At 43.9% G+C, this 15,632-nt stretch overlaps 1 protein-coding gene across 4 annotated transcripts in view; it reads right to left on the bottom strand.

The window, feature by feature from the left end:
• The window catches only part of GRIA1 (glutamate ionotropic receptor AMPA type subunit 1), a gene marked incomplete at its 5' end in the record, with an annotated part of 120,855 nt that overhangs the window by 45,727 nt on the left and 59,496 nt on the right, over nt 1–15,632 (bottom strand). For all 4 annotated transcript variants that reach the window (XM_083871705.1, XM_083871704.1, XM_083871706.1 and 1 more), the window contains 2 exons: nt 1,299–1,460; nt 13,425–13,478. In XM_083871705.1, coding sequence (XP_083727831.1) covers nt 1,299–1,460; nt 13,425–13,478 — 216 coding nt within the window. The remainder of the gene's footprint in view (nt 1–1,298; nt 1,461–13,424; nt 13,479–15,632) is intronic.

The raw sequence follows: 15,632 nt of genomic DNA, 5'->3' as shown, positions 1-15,632 counted from the left end.
ACCAAGGTTGAGAACAACACTTTGAGATGCATTTCTGGGAACCAAGGTTAGAACAGCTCTTTGAAATACATTTCATTGACAGAGCACAGCTAGTGCTGAGAGAAGGGCTCCAAAAAAGAAACTTGACCTGAGAAGAAATTACATCATCACTTGCCATCCTAATTGGTGGTTCTTATCAATTATGTTAATTTCCTAAAACCTATAAAAATGTACTCATCCCTTAGGGATAGGCTTTTGTGGATGTCTTTCCATAATTACCCCTGAAAGCCTTCAGATAAAAATCCACTCTTACATTACCTTCTTACTGAAGGTATCTTGAGTTTCATTTCCAGGCTAAAAAAAAAGGCAACACTCTGTCCTCACCTCCTGTCTGTGAAGTTCAACAGCATCTTTCTCCCTGTAATATCCACTGCCCTGTTGACTCCTAACAGTTGGTTTTGACTTTCACAGCTGGGAAGTGAAGGAGAAGCTCCTGATTTCACTCCCTGAAGAAAACTCAGCCCTAAAAGTCATTCACCTGTTACCCAAGCATTTGTGTTTAATTAGAGGCATTGACCTGAACTTTTAAGGATCACATTATACTGTGTAAATGTGAGCTACGTGAAATCAAGAAACAAGGGACTTCTGGTGACAGATGGAGACCAGAAAATTCCACCTAAATCAGCAGAAATTCTGGAAAACATGAGTTTATTCAAGCAGAAAGTGGTACAGAAAGCAATGTAAAACACTTGGCAAGAACCATTAGTGTTAACTCTTTTCTGTGATCACCTGATTTAGTTGTTCTCAACTTGTCACAAATATACTCATTTTCAAATATTAAGCAGAAAAAAACCAACCTCTCCCTCCACTCATCCCTCAACAGCCTCAGGGCCTTCTGTGTCAGAAATTAAAATACTTTTTTCCCTCTGTTGTACACACTGATTGGAAATGCTCAAAAAGAACATCTGGAAAGACTTTATTATCACTGGATATCTTGTAAACAAGTCAAAGGTTAAGGACTTAATGAGGCTTTTTGTTTTTTATGTACTGAACATTATGAGATATTTAATTCTTAGCTTTGAGGGGGTGAAAACTGGGAGACCAAGTGAATACATTAAATTGTGTATTTCTTAGGAGGCAGTAACTGCAGCCTAGTAAAATTCAGACCATGTTAAGGCAAATGGAACAGATAATGTCCATAATTATACTGAGAGTTTCTCAAGTGAGAATAAAGAGCCATGTGTGATTACAAAGAGGTGAGCATAACTTGAACTGATCCAGATGGAACCAGATGAAATGTGTTTTTTTATACCACTTGCCTTTGGCCTCTTCCAGTCCACACGTGGATGCTCTCTGGCATCATTATTCCTCCACTGCTGCATGATCCTGGCAGGAACAGTATCTGTGTAATTCACCAGCTGGAAGCCAGTGACATTGGCTCCACTCTCCCTGAATTTGGTCAGGTCAATGTCCATGAATCCCTGGTACAGGAAAAAAACAGGAGAAGCTCATCAGAGGAAGACATATCTAGATAGGAAAGAGGAATCCTGCCTATACATGAATATAGCAGACAGCTCAGGAGAAATATCTTCCCTCTGGGAGGAAATGTCCAACTCAGGAGAGGGACCAGTTCCCAAACCATGGTGTGAACTGGCTTTGCTCACAGGTTCTGAGCTGGCCATATCCTGCAGTTACCACCCAGGGAGACAAATAATCATATTAACAACAGCTCACTTGCAACAAAGCTAGAAGAGTAATGGAAAAAATGTCTCCTGATTAATGCTGGATGAAATGAACAAAATTTGTAAAATATATTTAAAAGTATTTGTCAGACAGCTCTAAATTTTGTACAGAATTGTTCACTCAGCCCTAACTTTCATGGACTCAGTCACCACTGGATAGGCTCCTTCTTCTCAAATCACAGTTCATAGGGAGAAACAAATTCTGAACAATGAACTTTCAGCAGATCAGGAAGGAACTGGCTGGTCAGCTTCCCAAAGGAGTATTACAATTAGAAAAGCCAGTTTATAGAATTTGCTCATTTGGGAGAAAAGAAAGCGCTTTTCTAGACTTCAGATTACTAATGAAATACATTTCTTTCATTTCCTTATTGTTCTTTTCTACTTCTGTCTCTCTGCACGTGATGAACATGTACAAATACACGTGTGTATTGATCAGGGTGGCACTGCACAATTAGTCACCCTCTTGAGTCAGAGGTGGAAAATTCATTAGAGACACACTGCAATAGGGAGGAAGGGGTAATTTATTGGTGTCCCAGCTTTGATCCCAACTCTGCAGCCCTTCTGCTGTTCAGAACTGTTTGCTGTGGCTCCCTGCAGAGGTGCTTGGACAGGAGCTGTGCCCTCCTGCTCTGTGTGGGACAGGCTGAGCCCAGGTGCTTTTCTCTTTAGGAACACAAGCACCAGAGATGTACTCATTTATTTGCCCTGGCACCATCAGGAACCTTAATGCATGAGGGGAGATGAAAGAGAGAACTGTCACAATGCCATCATTTGAGCAGCAGAAGAGTTGGTCTGAGTTCTGCCTTCCCCCTGCCCTGCTGCTGGGTGTTCTCTGCAGGCTCCTCCTGAGCCTGCCCCTGGGTTTCTCTCCCTTCCTTGTTCTCAGACGCACCACGATGGTGTGAGCTAAAAAAGCCAAGTTGCATCATTTTCAGGAAAACACCAATCAGGTTCCCAAAACGATGCTCTCTCTGTTCACATGCTGAGGGAGCTAATTAGCTGATCAACTTCCAGAGTCAGGATTGACCCATTAGATGGAAACTGTTTTGGGAATAGACCCTGCCAGGAAAAGACTAAATTGCCCTCTCGCAAAAGTGTCAGACTGAGGGAGTCGTAAGTGACTCAAAAATGACTTTAAAGGCTTTCACACTTTTTCTTCCAGCATTTTGTAGGCAATTTGGCATCCACTTACAAGGCTGAGGATTGGATACTGGTGTACAGATGCTCTAAATAGATGGCTTGTTTTGCTTCAAAGTACGGTGATTTAGGTTAAAAGAAAAAACGTGGTATTTTGTGTGTACACACTCCTCAGAATGCTGGTTAAACCCACATCAATCTCGTTGGTAATTGCTGGCGTAGGGGTTCCAGAAAGCCAGAGCTGTGATTAATGAATAGAAAATGCAGCAGGATAATTGTCCCTGACATCTTAATGCATTTCAGGCCAAGTGGGTTTTGACACGTAGAGCTCCTAAGGTTCAGTAAGAGGGACCTCACAGGTTGCCAACTGGTTATTCATGGCTAGGACCAAATTACAGTGACATTTTGCTCCTGGGAGGTTCTCAGGGGAAAAGGATCTGTCAAAAGAAACTATCGCAGAGCAACTTGAAGTTTGTGCAACCAACTCCTCTTTGGGAGACCTACAAAGGCATGAAGAAAAGTCCAAGTTCCCTGCAGAGCATGAATAAGATGACTGGTGTTAAGCTCCATCAGAATGCAGATTTAAATAGGGAAAGTAAAAAAATAAAAGTTATGACAGCAGTGATGAGACAGCAGTGGTTGAAACCACTCTATTTCACTGTTTTCCCCAAACAAAACCATTCTGAAACTGAAGCAAATATTCAACAATATTCAGTGGGATTCATCTTGCATAAAATTTTAAAAGAATCTGAATTGAATTATTTCTTCCTGAAAATTGTGCTAATTTTTCCCCACTGATTCTTGGCATCATTCAGGTTCTTTAAAAAGTGTGGAGACCTCTGAAGATTTTCCAGTCATTTAAGGCAGTTGGGACCATAGAGGACATCATTAACCTTGAAGACATCTTTGCATTCTGGCTGCTATCAACGGCTGAAATAATTGTTTTCACCTGTTATCCCTCCTTCACATGCCCCAGCACAAGGACATTATAGGAATGCTCATAATTACAGAGGAATTTTAATCACCATACTGAAATCTGCTCAAGGCAGGTCTGGGGAACATGAGAGCCAATGAACAGGGAAATCCAGAGGTCAAATATTTAGGAAAATAATTCCCAGAGCAGGTGAATTGTTGCTAACAAACATATAAACAAAAAGCCATCAAAAGTTATGCAGACTGGGTTTTGAAAAATGCTTCTATTGACAGAGTGGTAGCAGGAATTCAATATGCTTATCTGTCTTTCTGGAATATCAGTCAGTGCTTGTAGGAAACAGGAGAATTACAATGTTTCCAACTAAAGAAATCACCAATCATCTGTCACTTGGTACTAACTATAGGCACATATTGCAAAAAAAAAAAAAAAAAAAAAAAAAAAAAAAAAAAAAAAAAAAAGAAAGGATCTTTTATTTCGTTTTAAATTGGCTATATATGGGAAACAGAAAACAAATTCTTAACACTTGGCTAAGGAAAGTCTGTAACCCATGACTGAAGGGCAGCAGCTGTGCTTTTGGAGTAATATGTTTAGCATCAACCAGTTTGGGAAAGAACCAGCCCAGAAATGCTTCCCTCTGTCGTCCAACCAAGCACAGCAAGAAGTGAACAGGATGCTGGAAGGATGCACTCCATGTGGTCCCATGGAGTGATCAAATAGTTTTGAAACTGTTTCTAAAATTTGCCAGGGAATACTGGAAAAACCCACTTAGCAGCCATGTCTGGAGCACAGTTCAGGGAAATGAGCTGAGCCTGTGGAATCTGGTTGTGTGTGACTTGCTTCAAGCTCTTGACACCTGAAGCATTTGGCATGTGTCTGTGGGACATGCTGGTATCAGACTTCACCTCCCTACACAGCACTGAAATCTGCCAGGGAGGATGAGGAATACAGGAACTCACCCTCCAGACCCCAGGAAAAGCAGGCCCAGAGGGACCCAGAGGCAGCACAGAGCAGCAGGGGCAGTGCCCAGGATGGAGACAGCACTCCTGCAGGCACAGCTACCCCTGGCAACCATCAAACCATTCCATCAGCCACCCTATGGCAGGATCAGCTGTCCCTTTGACTTAAATTCACTTCACAAAACCACCTCAGCAAACCAGAGAACGTGGCCTCCTGCCTTGCACATGCCTGGAAAACGCCTGGCTCTCCCCAAACACTACAGAATGAGCAAGCTGACAATAAACCACAAAAATCTGGTCCCTTCGAGCTGATGGGCTGAGGCAGCTCCCTCCTCCAGCCTGCTCTGACTCACAGCATCTGCATCACACTGCTCCAGCAGCAGCCAGGCTGGGTTCAAAGGAGGGAACTTGCTCTTTAGCCCATGCCACGGGCTCCTCTCTGCATTAATGAACCTCGCAGAGCAATTATGTGCAGGGTGCTGCTGTGAGGAAATAATATGGGCAGCTATTACAGACCTCTGTGGCTTCAGATAGAAAACAGTACTGGGAAGGGGTTTATCCTCACTGTGCTTTCCTTGATGCATCTGTTCTTTATGCTGTTCCTAAACTGAAAGCAGTTTGCAGCCAAAGGTTGTTTTACTGTCCCATTCTCTGCCTTGGTTGCTGGGGGAGGCGTCAGCAAGTCACACATTTATATTCCTCTCCACTGCTTGTGGGCTCAATCATCAAAGGAAATGCATAATGCAGGAAGACTGATGACTTGAAATGGGCCTCATGAATCCATCTTGATTAAGTGGTCCACGAAGGATCTGCCTTGAAAAGAAAGTCCCTCCAGAAATGAACCAGCTCCTAATTTATACCCTGGACACTCTGAGGAGCCAGAACACTGAGTGGGCAGTGCAGGCAGCTGTCAGTGTAGGGAAAACCTCATCCCTTTGTGCACGACCCTCCTCAAATCTGGAGCACCACTGGCTTCCCTGCATCTCTCCTTTGATCTTCATATTTCACTGTCCCAAACCTCTGCCTCCTCACACTGATGACCCTTGGTGGCACAGCTGCCTGTGGGACGCCATCCCAGCCCATGGGAATGCACCCACACCTCCAGATTCTCTTTGTACTTCACTGAGCTCACATTAATTGCTGGCCCTTTCCCTACAGGTGCCTCCTGTGATGCCTTTGAAGCTGCAGAAACATGGGCTGAGCTCTGGGCAGCTGCAGCTCAGCAGCTCAAACACCACCCCACAGCCCAGCTGAAAACCTCCCTGCCTGTGCTCCAAGCCTCCTCTTTTCCTGGGATAAAGGGCATTAAAGAGTCTCCTTGAAGACAAGTTCCTGAGAAACAGTGCTGTTTTCTGTCATCCTGCTGCATCTTCTGAGCTCTACAGGTCTCCCCTTGAGATTGGCAAACTCAGCTTTGAATGAGGAAAGGGAAAAATACCCTTTTCTCTTGAATTGCCTAGAGAAGGCTTGTTGGCTGAAGCTAAAAGAGCCGCCTCATCCCAGGGAGGAGTATTAGATTTTTTAAATCCCTTTCTGTCTGGGATGAAGAGACTAGAGTCTGCTTTCTCTTTTCTTTAAGAGGTTGCACACTGAAATATTCCTTTTCAAGCCAAAAGCATTTAAACAATTCACCCTGAGCTCAGATGGGTGCCACACAAGCCTGTGGCAGCATCAGGAAACTGGCCCAGCTCTGTTTAAATGCATGACTTGCAATCCCAGACTACTTCCTTGTAGCAGATTTTATGATTATAAGAAACTTTGCAAAGCAAAATTTTTGCTTCTGAATGGCTGTAGATCAGCTGAGTGAATACAAAGTGTATTCCAAGGTACACCAGTGACTTACTGCAGGGAGAAAGAAATCGAGCATTTCCAGACGGAGCATCTCTAATACACCAAATTATCTTCAAGCTTAACTTCTCCAGTGAAGCATCATTCCTCACTCCCATCACTTTGTATTAATAAGGAGGGTGTGTCAAAAAAGAGCCCATCTGCTCCAGTCTCATTCCAGTGTGCCTTCCAGTGGGACAGGGCTTCTTCTCCTCTGCAGAGTTATTAATGTGTCAAATCCCATTGTGACAGCAAAACATGTGAGTCCTCACTGTGACTTAGAAGTAAGTAAAGAAAGGGAAAAGAAAGACAGGAGAAGGGGGCACTATCAGACAGCTTCCCAACCCTGCAGCTTCATGACAGTGTTTTGTCCTGCCTATAGATACAACACAAAGTCAGGGGAAAAATCCAGATTTTAAGCACGAGGGGTTGGAGATGAACAGCAGCTTTTCCTTGGTGCAGCCCTGCAATTTGCTTTGTGATGTCATTTTCCCAATCTTGCAGCTGCAGCACATTGTGGATATTAATGACCATACACATCTTGTCAGAAGGCTCAGTCCAGGCAGGGGAAGAGATGTCCTAGGTGGATATTTGTGCATTAGAGAGCTTTCAGGGCATAAACTGATTTAAAGGTTTGGGAAATGTGCCGTGCAGCAGCAGATGCCATGAATTCAATCAAAGATATGATTAAGGGATGACCTGATCACAGTTTACAAGGACCAAAACATCAGTAATGGAATATTTTTTCTAGCAAACAGAAGCATAAATCTGGTCGAGGAAGCAGAAGCTAAGCATGTTCTGACTAGAAAAGAGTGCAAATGAAGTCACCATGAGGCAGATACTGTGGATTTACACATCACCACTTGCCAGTTGAGCTGAGGTAATGTATTAGGAGACTGCAAATGGCTGAGGAAACCTGTTAGTTTAACACCATTTTGCTGAAATTTAAGCAAACACATTTTCCCTTCCAATAGCTGTAATATAAGCTGTCAGTTACTCACCTGATGCTCTGATTTTTTTAAGCCACAGTAAGTCACTCATGTTTTTCCCTCATTAACTACTGCAAAAATCTTCCCAAGGTTGCTGTTCATATTCTTCTGTGTGGGCAATTTCTGTATCAAACCAGATAATTTTCTTATACATGAGACACTCAAGTTTAAGTAAAATTTAATTCAGGGCACTGCTGTGTCTTTTACTATCAGTAATTCAGATGAGATAATGTTATACAGGGTTCTTCTGCTTGATAACTTTTGAGTCAGGACAGAAAAGCTGTTTGGAAGTGAAATTTAGAATTTTCACTGAGATATTATATTGTCTTTCTCTGCACAGAGAATGAATTCGTCTCATGAGCCTATTTGCACCAGCCTCTCAGGAAGAAGAAAGGTCTAACAGGCATAACTTTAGAACCCTAAAAGTAACACAGGACACCTTTTTCCAATAGAAGAATAGAATTTTTGCAAGACCAGGCATCTTGAGATCTTGCCAGGATGAGGAGGAGATGCTGTACACATCCTTCTGGAAACTCCACCAATCAGAGTTTCAAATCAGAGAGCCATGCACACCTGAGCACTGCTGACCTTGTCTGTGCCACCAGTCAGCAGCACTTCAGGGGGCAGGAGACAGCACTGAGAACTGAGGGGGACTCAGATGAACACAGCAGATTTCGAGCTGATGGGAGACATAACTACAGCATTTTAGCTGCAGGCAAGCAGGGAACGGAGCCATCAGCACACGGCCAGTGGCACAGGTCACACTGTGGCAGGTACAGACCTTCCTCAGGCACCACAGACCCTCCCCACACAACCACAACTCGTGCTGCAGGAGAGGGTGTCCTGCACTGCTCCAGGGGAGCTGCTCTCTGCCTGTGGATGGCAAATTTGGGAGGGTTCCTCTCCCCTCTCCACCTGGTGTGGGTCTTGCATTGCTGAGGTTCAGCCCTGGTGGTGGAAAAGTTCTTCCTTCTGTTTTTCTGGTGCAAAAAATCAAAGCTGCCCATCCAACCCACAGGTGAACTAGGTAAACCCAGCACATCTGCTCTGACTCCTGCATGAGCCACTCTGCTGACAAAGCTGCTGTGCTGGGGGAAATGATGATGCTAAATGACTTTTGCTTGTTTTCTCCTATATCTTCTCTATATTCTTTACAGATGTATTTGTAGTTCTGGCCTATGGTATCCATGGCCTATTTGTCCTATTGTACCCATGGCTAGTTTTCCCAGTACCCTCCTCTACCTTATCCTAGGCAAAAAGACAAAACACATTCCAAGGCCTCAATCCTATCTTCGTTCTTTCTGGGAAGCAAAGCTGAAAGACAGCTCTTCAAGTCACATTTTCATAAAGTTTAGTTTCCATCTGAGAGGAGAGGATTTAGAGACAGTTCAACTGCGGGAAATTCACTTCTCGTGCTCTTAATTGGTGATTTTTATCAATTATGCTAATTTGCTAAACTTATAACACTGTATTCACTCTGTAGGGTGGTGGGCATTTTGTGGATATTTTTCCATATCTGCCCCTGGAGGCCTCCAATAAAGACCAATCTTTATTTTATCTCCTATACTAATATTTTCTCAGAAGTGTGTTGTTTTATTTCTAGGTTCCTTAAGGCATCACTGGTAACCTCCACCAGCACCACAACTGCCAGCAAAGGGAAACTGCCCATGGCCTAACTCAGTGCTGACACAGGCTGGTGTGAAATGGCACAGGAAAAAGTCCTTACCTTCACTAAACAACAATGTTTTTATCTTTACTTTTCCCTGCTTCCCCTGCCATCAGCAATTTCGTACACTTACCTATTCATGTTCAAAAAAAAAAAAAAAAAAAAAAGAGCATTTCCTAAAAGAACAACTTGGACTAATGCACTAGGAAAGAAAAAAGAGGCTAAAACACTGTTATGTGGCAGCTGTGCTTCACACTTTTCCTTCAAAGACAGGTCACACAAATGTCACTTATTTAATGACAAGGATTTTTCTCTGCCCAAGGGAGCTGATGCTCTCCCACTGGTGCCAGTAGTCAGCTCACATCCATGGCGTAGGACAAACAGATACACAAAGCCAAGGTTATGGGCAAAAAGCCTGAACATCAAAAGAAAGGAATCCCAGAAGTTTCTAAGCTTGTTCCTCTGATAGTATTGACTGTGGGGTTTTTTTCTCTTTGTGGTTGTTAGAACTGATGATCGCAAAGGCTGAGAACAAAGCTTAGAAAAATAAGACTCACAAAAACAAACACTTCTTAAAGTTGCCAAATCTCTCAGTTCCAGAGGGGATGAGAGAGAGAGGGATGTGACTGCAAACCCCAGTGCCAGTGCACCTGACAAATATCCAGGTTAGCTCTGGTAAAAGCTACCTGGGGTAACTCTGATGGGTACTGCTTAAAGACCAGGATTTCATCAGTTTGCAAAAGCCATCAACAGTGCCAAATTTGGCTCAAGGAGAGGCAGGGATGCTCACAAAAACCCTTCCCCTGGCAGAGATGTTGCAGTCAGACCTTCATGGAACAGGCAGGGCTGGGGAAACAAGACAGGTTGTGTCTTTAGCAGGGATAGCAGGTTCAGAGAAGGATGTTTGCCCACAGCCCGAGGTGCAGAATGGTTTCATTTTGTTTGTGAACACAGCAATATTATTGTCTCACCTTGGCAACAGCAATTTCACTGAAAAAGAAAGCTGTTCCTGCTAGGAAATACCAGCTTTCACTTGCTGCTGTCAAATCCCGCTCAGCACTTTACCACAGCTCACCCAGAGCAACTGCTGGGCAAGCACACAGCAGGGTTAATGCAAGGCAGTGACTCTGCATGGGTTGGCTGTGGCCAGACAGGGGATTCCTCCATTCCAAAATGTGCCTATGGATGATTTTTTATAGAGCTTATTCAGCCTGTGCCTTGCCTTGCAAAGTGGTTTTGCATTCCTGATGGAACACCAGTCTGAAGCTGCTGTAATGGGCAGTGGTGTGCTGCTGCTTGGACTTTTTGGCTGTGTACAGCTCTGAACAAGCATATAGCTAAAAAAAGGAATTTAAGTGGGGTTATCTGCAGGGATTGAAGAGAGGGACTTTGCTTATGCCAGCAAAGCAAAGCCAGCTCATTACACTATGTTACTAGTATTTATAGTAGTATTTATAGGTCACTACGTTTGTACAAAATTTTCCACACCAACTCCTTTGTCTCAGTCCTCTTTAGAAAGAAAAATTTCTGATTATTCTTCTTATGCTAGCAATGTCCTTTGTTATCTCTTTCATCAAAGTGGTCAGCATCAGAGGTCAGAATGACCAGACACAATATCTTCACTTCTGTTCTTGCCTTGAGTTTATTTCTCTCACAGCTTCCAATGTACCAGGGCCAGAAAGTCCAATTCAGCTTCTATAGCTGTCTGATCTTCCACAGTTATCCAGAAATGTTTCCCAATATTTGCTTCCAATGTGTAATTTCCCTAACTGTGTCCTCATTTTTCCATGCCCAAGTAAGTCAGGCAAAAGTCAGGTGCTAAAAATTCCTCCCCTTGCTCCAGCTGATGCAGGAAACTTGGTGGCTGTGAACCAGCTGAGGATTCCCTTGACCTGATCTTCACACAGGGTGAGAGTCCTAAACTCAGGACTGCCTCAGCACAAAATATAACTCATTTGGAAACCCAGCACTTCCAGGTTTTAGCTCCTAATTTATTCTCTGACGACTCAGTGCTCCAGAATGAGCCAGTTCCACAGAGCAGGGCTGTTCTCCAGGCACGTGTGTGTGTGTGGGCAACGCAGCCCTGTCATCCTAGGACATGTCTACAGGGGAAAATGAGGGGTGTTTAAGGTCTACCACTATGAGTGTGAGTCAGTGGGAATAAATTACAGCACACTACACCCTCTGAAGGCTCTAATCCAGCAATGAGATGTCCTCAGAAAAGGGTAAAACTGCTGTGATCTCTTGGATCAGAGTATTTGTACCAGGGTTTAACCCTGCCAGATGCCAGCTTCTGGCAATCTCTTATAAAATCCCTGGCCAGCCCCACCAAAGGAGGCTTGTTGTCCTTCCTTGCTGCCCTGTGATCTCAGAAACGTGGGATCTTCAGGGCCACTTTGTCATTCTCTTTGCTAAATCCATTATCCAGAAGCTCTCACGTGGGTGCAGCACATTACAGGAACTGATTTGGCTTCTGGTGTCTGAATCTGCCCAAGATGTTCTGTCCTTAAGAAAGGACTTTCTTAACCTTGAGGGGTTCCAGGATAATCTTAAAAACAAGTTTTCTCATGTTGCCTGACTATCCCCTACTCTTTTTTCTTTATTTAAGTATTCCCCTCTCTGACTTTTGGCCCTTGTGTGATGCTGGCTTTTGAGGAGCAGGAAAGACAAAGGTAAATCTTGAATTCCTTTCACTCTGCTCCTTCTCCCCGGAATCCGAGCTGCCTGGAAAGCACACCAGTGAATTCTCCACCACCTCCTATCAGATCCAAAGCCCCCTCCACTGAGCTGCAGTGGGAGGCAGAATGTCCCTGCAGAGGGGCTGGAGAAATGAAAAGCCTTTTGCTCCACATTAATTATTTATAACTCATGTTGGCTGAGTATGCAACCTCTTCCAGCCAGCTCTGTCCTCTCAGCATTTGTGCAAAGGCTGAGAAAACACATTAAAGATGGGACAAGTGTACTTGGGGTGAAGGTGGGAGAGTGTGGTATCCTAAGACAGAGGGAAATGTCCTTCAAATCTCCTACACCTGAGTGTAAGTTCAGTTCACCTCATGCCTTTCATGCATTTATCCTTATGCAACTGTGCAGAAGGAAGAGGTGATGTTCTCATTCAGCCTTCCATGTGGGTGTACTTCAAATTGCACAGACATGCTCACTCCAGTGACTTCAGCTCACTTTCTGCTTAACTTTAATGGAGGAACTTTCATAAACATCCAAGACCTGGGTTATGGCAAATAATAACTTTCTTTTTTTAAATAGCAACTGAAGTTATTGGCTGCTCTATGGTTTTGCATGTCTCCCACTGCACAAGGTAACATTTTTATCTCTGTAATTACATGGTAGGCAGCCAGCATAGGGTGCAGGGTCAGTACAGGGCACTGCAGGGTAATGATGTGGCCATTTTTGCTTGGTAAATTACAGACTTCTCTTGGGACTGAGAAAAGGAGAAGGGCAGCAACTGCTTGACTAATTGGTAGTTTAAAGTTTAATTACCCCAGGCTGATGTGCTGCCTTCCAGATGCAGCTCTGTGCTGAAAGAACCAGTCCAGAGCTTGCACAAGGCTCATCCCACAGGGACACAGGAGTCCCAGGGGGAGCAGCCTCAGCCCCAGACTGCCAACAGCAGCCCAGCCTCTGCTGTGCATCCTCCTGGGTGGATGGACATATTTGGGGAGGAGAGGGTAGGAGCTCTGCTGTGGAAAACCTCCCTTTCTCTCTCTTACTTCTCCCCTAATCTCCCTAGGCAAAGAAATTTTCCATCCTCCTGCGAGACTTGCTCCAGAAAGATGGTCCTGCCACTGCCCAATGCTGCTCTGTCCTCAGGCAGCACCTCCCTGCACTAAAGGGAGACTCCTTCCCTTAAAGAAATCTTTGCATTCAATTCTTTCCCTGGAGCCATGACAGTCAGATTTCATTTAGCACCAAGGGTGGAGTGATTAAATGACTTTGGTCTGCATCTGTCATCCAGCCAAGGTCAAATCACCACAAAACCCCAGCACACTTGGAGACACCCTGCAGATAATCTTGCTGGCTCAAGAGAGAAAACTCCACAAGGAGAACACAGCAAAAGACTTTGGTATTTTTTTAACCTAAAAAGTGGATGAGGAAAAGGATGTACAGCTCAGTAATTATAAATACAGTGCTTTACAAAATTGTGAGATAAAAAAACCCCCACCAACTGGGGTAACTCACCATGTTTGCCAGAATGTAGTGGTACCCATTCCCATTTTTTTCAAGCTTGATGATCTGCAAGATAAAAAAAAAAAAAAAAAAAAGAAGCATAATTAGCAGAGATCAACTAAGAAAGAACTTCAGTTAAATGCCCTTTTTCACTCTTTGTTGAGATTTTTCATCTGTGAGCAGGAAGACATAGCAAAAGAAAAGTTCACAATCTTATTAGAGGATGGTCAGAGCTTTCACACTTGATATCTGAGCAGCAAATCTGAAATTAGGACAAGATCCCCAAGAAAATTGTACAGGCAGGGAGAGGAAACAATCAAACCAACCTGTTTCCTACAGGCTCAGGGGAGGAAAAAAAAGCCTTAGCAAGATTTGTATTTCAGACACCAAAGGAACAAATGGGGACTTGGAGTCTGTGTGTCCTACGAATGCAAATGAAACATTAAGCAAGACTAGAGAGCAATCTTGCACATCCTCCAAGCTACAGCCCCTGCTGCAAACAGCTGCCTGGGAGAGATGGTTGGAAGTTTAGGTTATGGGTAAATTTTTTCTGCTTTAGTGCACCAGTGTAGTTTCACACTACATTTCCAGAATGAGGCTGTTTGGCCAAGCCACAGAGGATTCCCCTGCATGTTCATTGAGATGATTTATAGATTCATATGCATAATGTCCCAATATATGTGCTTTGCCTCTTGCTCCTTTGTCCCTGACACTGCAGAGTCAGGTTTTTATTTTCTTTTATCAACACAGTTGCTTACCAATCTGTAACAAATGAGTTTTTCTATGCTAGCTGGAAAAGTTTTCCTTTCTTGTTCCTTTTCTGCCTGTTGCAGATTTGCCTGTGACTGGAGAGAACAGGGGCAGGGATCAGATGGCCCCTGCCTTTTTTTCCTTTGATTTAAAAAGAGTACAGAAAGAGTACACATAGAAAGTCTATTATTCTTGCTGACTCCATTTTTTCATTGAAATTCCCCTCTATTGATTTCCAGCAGCACTTTTGAATTCTTACTAGTTTACTGGAGTCAGATACCATCTGCATTTGAGGCACTCTATACACAGAAAAAAGAAAGTGGAAAGAAAAGGCCCAAACCAACATGCCCTCAAAGCCTGTACAAACACAAGATTTGCCAGTTTCTGAGAGAACTGTGCTGTTTCCATTAGGTTTCTTGGCTGGCAACTCGACCTCCTATTTCCTTTGTCATATGAATTGATTCAGAATTGCTGCCTGCACTGCCAACACAAAGGCAAAATCTGCACAAACTGCAGTGAGGACAGAAAGATCCTCACAGCCAGAATGATCAAAAAACCAATGCTGTGTCAGATTCAACCAGAAATCAGCCTACCCAGGACTTGCCTCTGATACCAGGCTGGCAGCAGGTACTTGAGAAGTGTCAGATGAGGGCAGAGACTGATCCTCCCCATGGGACAGCACTCCCAGATTATCATGAGCAGTCATTTAGGGATTTCCAAATGGATTATAAATGAGCTGACACTTGCTCTGTGCAACTGGCTCGTCTGCCTTAGCCCTTCTCTGATGAAGTGCTCTTGTATGCATAATAAAACTCATCTGGTTCTCAGCATTAACGTGGGGGTGGCAATTAACTCCAGTGAAGGCTTCATTTAGAAGCAGTTCCTTACACAGCTAATGCCAGCTCCACCAGCTTCCCTGCACAGGATCCCTCAGTGTGGCTTCTGCTGAGGTGTCTGGAGCTCTCAAAAATCCTCTCTGTCTACCTAAAGCTATGAAGATATAAACCTCATTATGGGTGGTTTTCTGAGTATCTTCCACTGCCAGATGTGAGAAGCAAACCCAGACCAAACTTGGCTCTTTCCATCCATCAGCTGAGAGTGACCTTTGCAGTAAGTCCCAGACTTTGTAGGAGGAAGGAGAATCTCTGGTGCACTGGGATGTCTAAGAATTATGATCCAATTCCCCTTTTCTCCAGTGTCAACACTAGCTGGCATTGGCTCCTTCAGCCCCAAGTCTCCTTTGTTATTTTATGAGGTGTCAGAGGCGATGAACCGGAGAGGGCTGCCAGCCAGCTCTCCCTGAGCTGTTCATCTTACAGCCCATCCACCTGAATTATGAAGCTCGTTTCCTGTGTTTTACACAGTTATTTGTGATCTTAATTTATTTTAAAATGCTTGCTCAGTCCTAATGTGTCCGGACAGCAGTAGCAAGCTGAGGTTATAACAGCATTTATCACTGCTCCTGACTGT

This window comes from Zosterops lateralis, assembly GCF_965231275.1.
Source record: "Zosterops lateralis genome assembly, chromosome: 14".
In the NCBI taxonomy this organism is placed as follows: domain Eukaryota; kingdom Metazoa; phylum Chordata; class Aves; order Passeriformes; family Zosteropidae; genus Zosterops; species Zosterops lateralis.
Note: the sequence above shows the minus strand (reverse complement) of the source record. Positions and strands in the feature narration are given on the sequence as shown.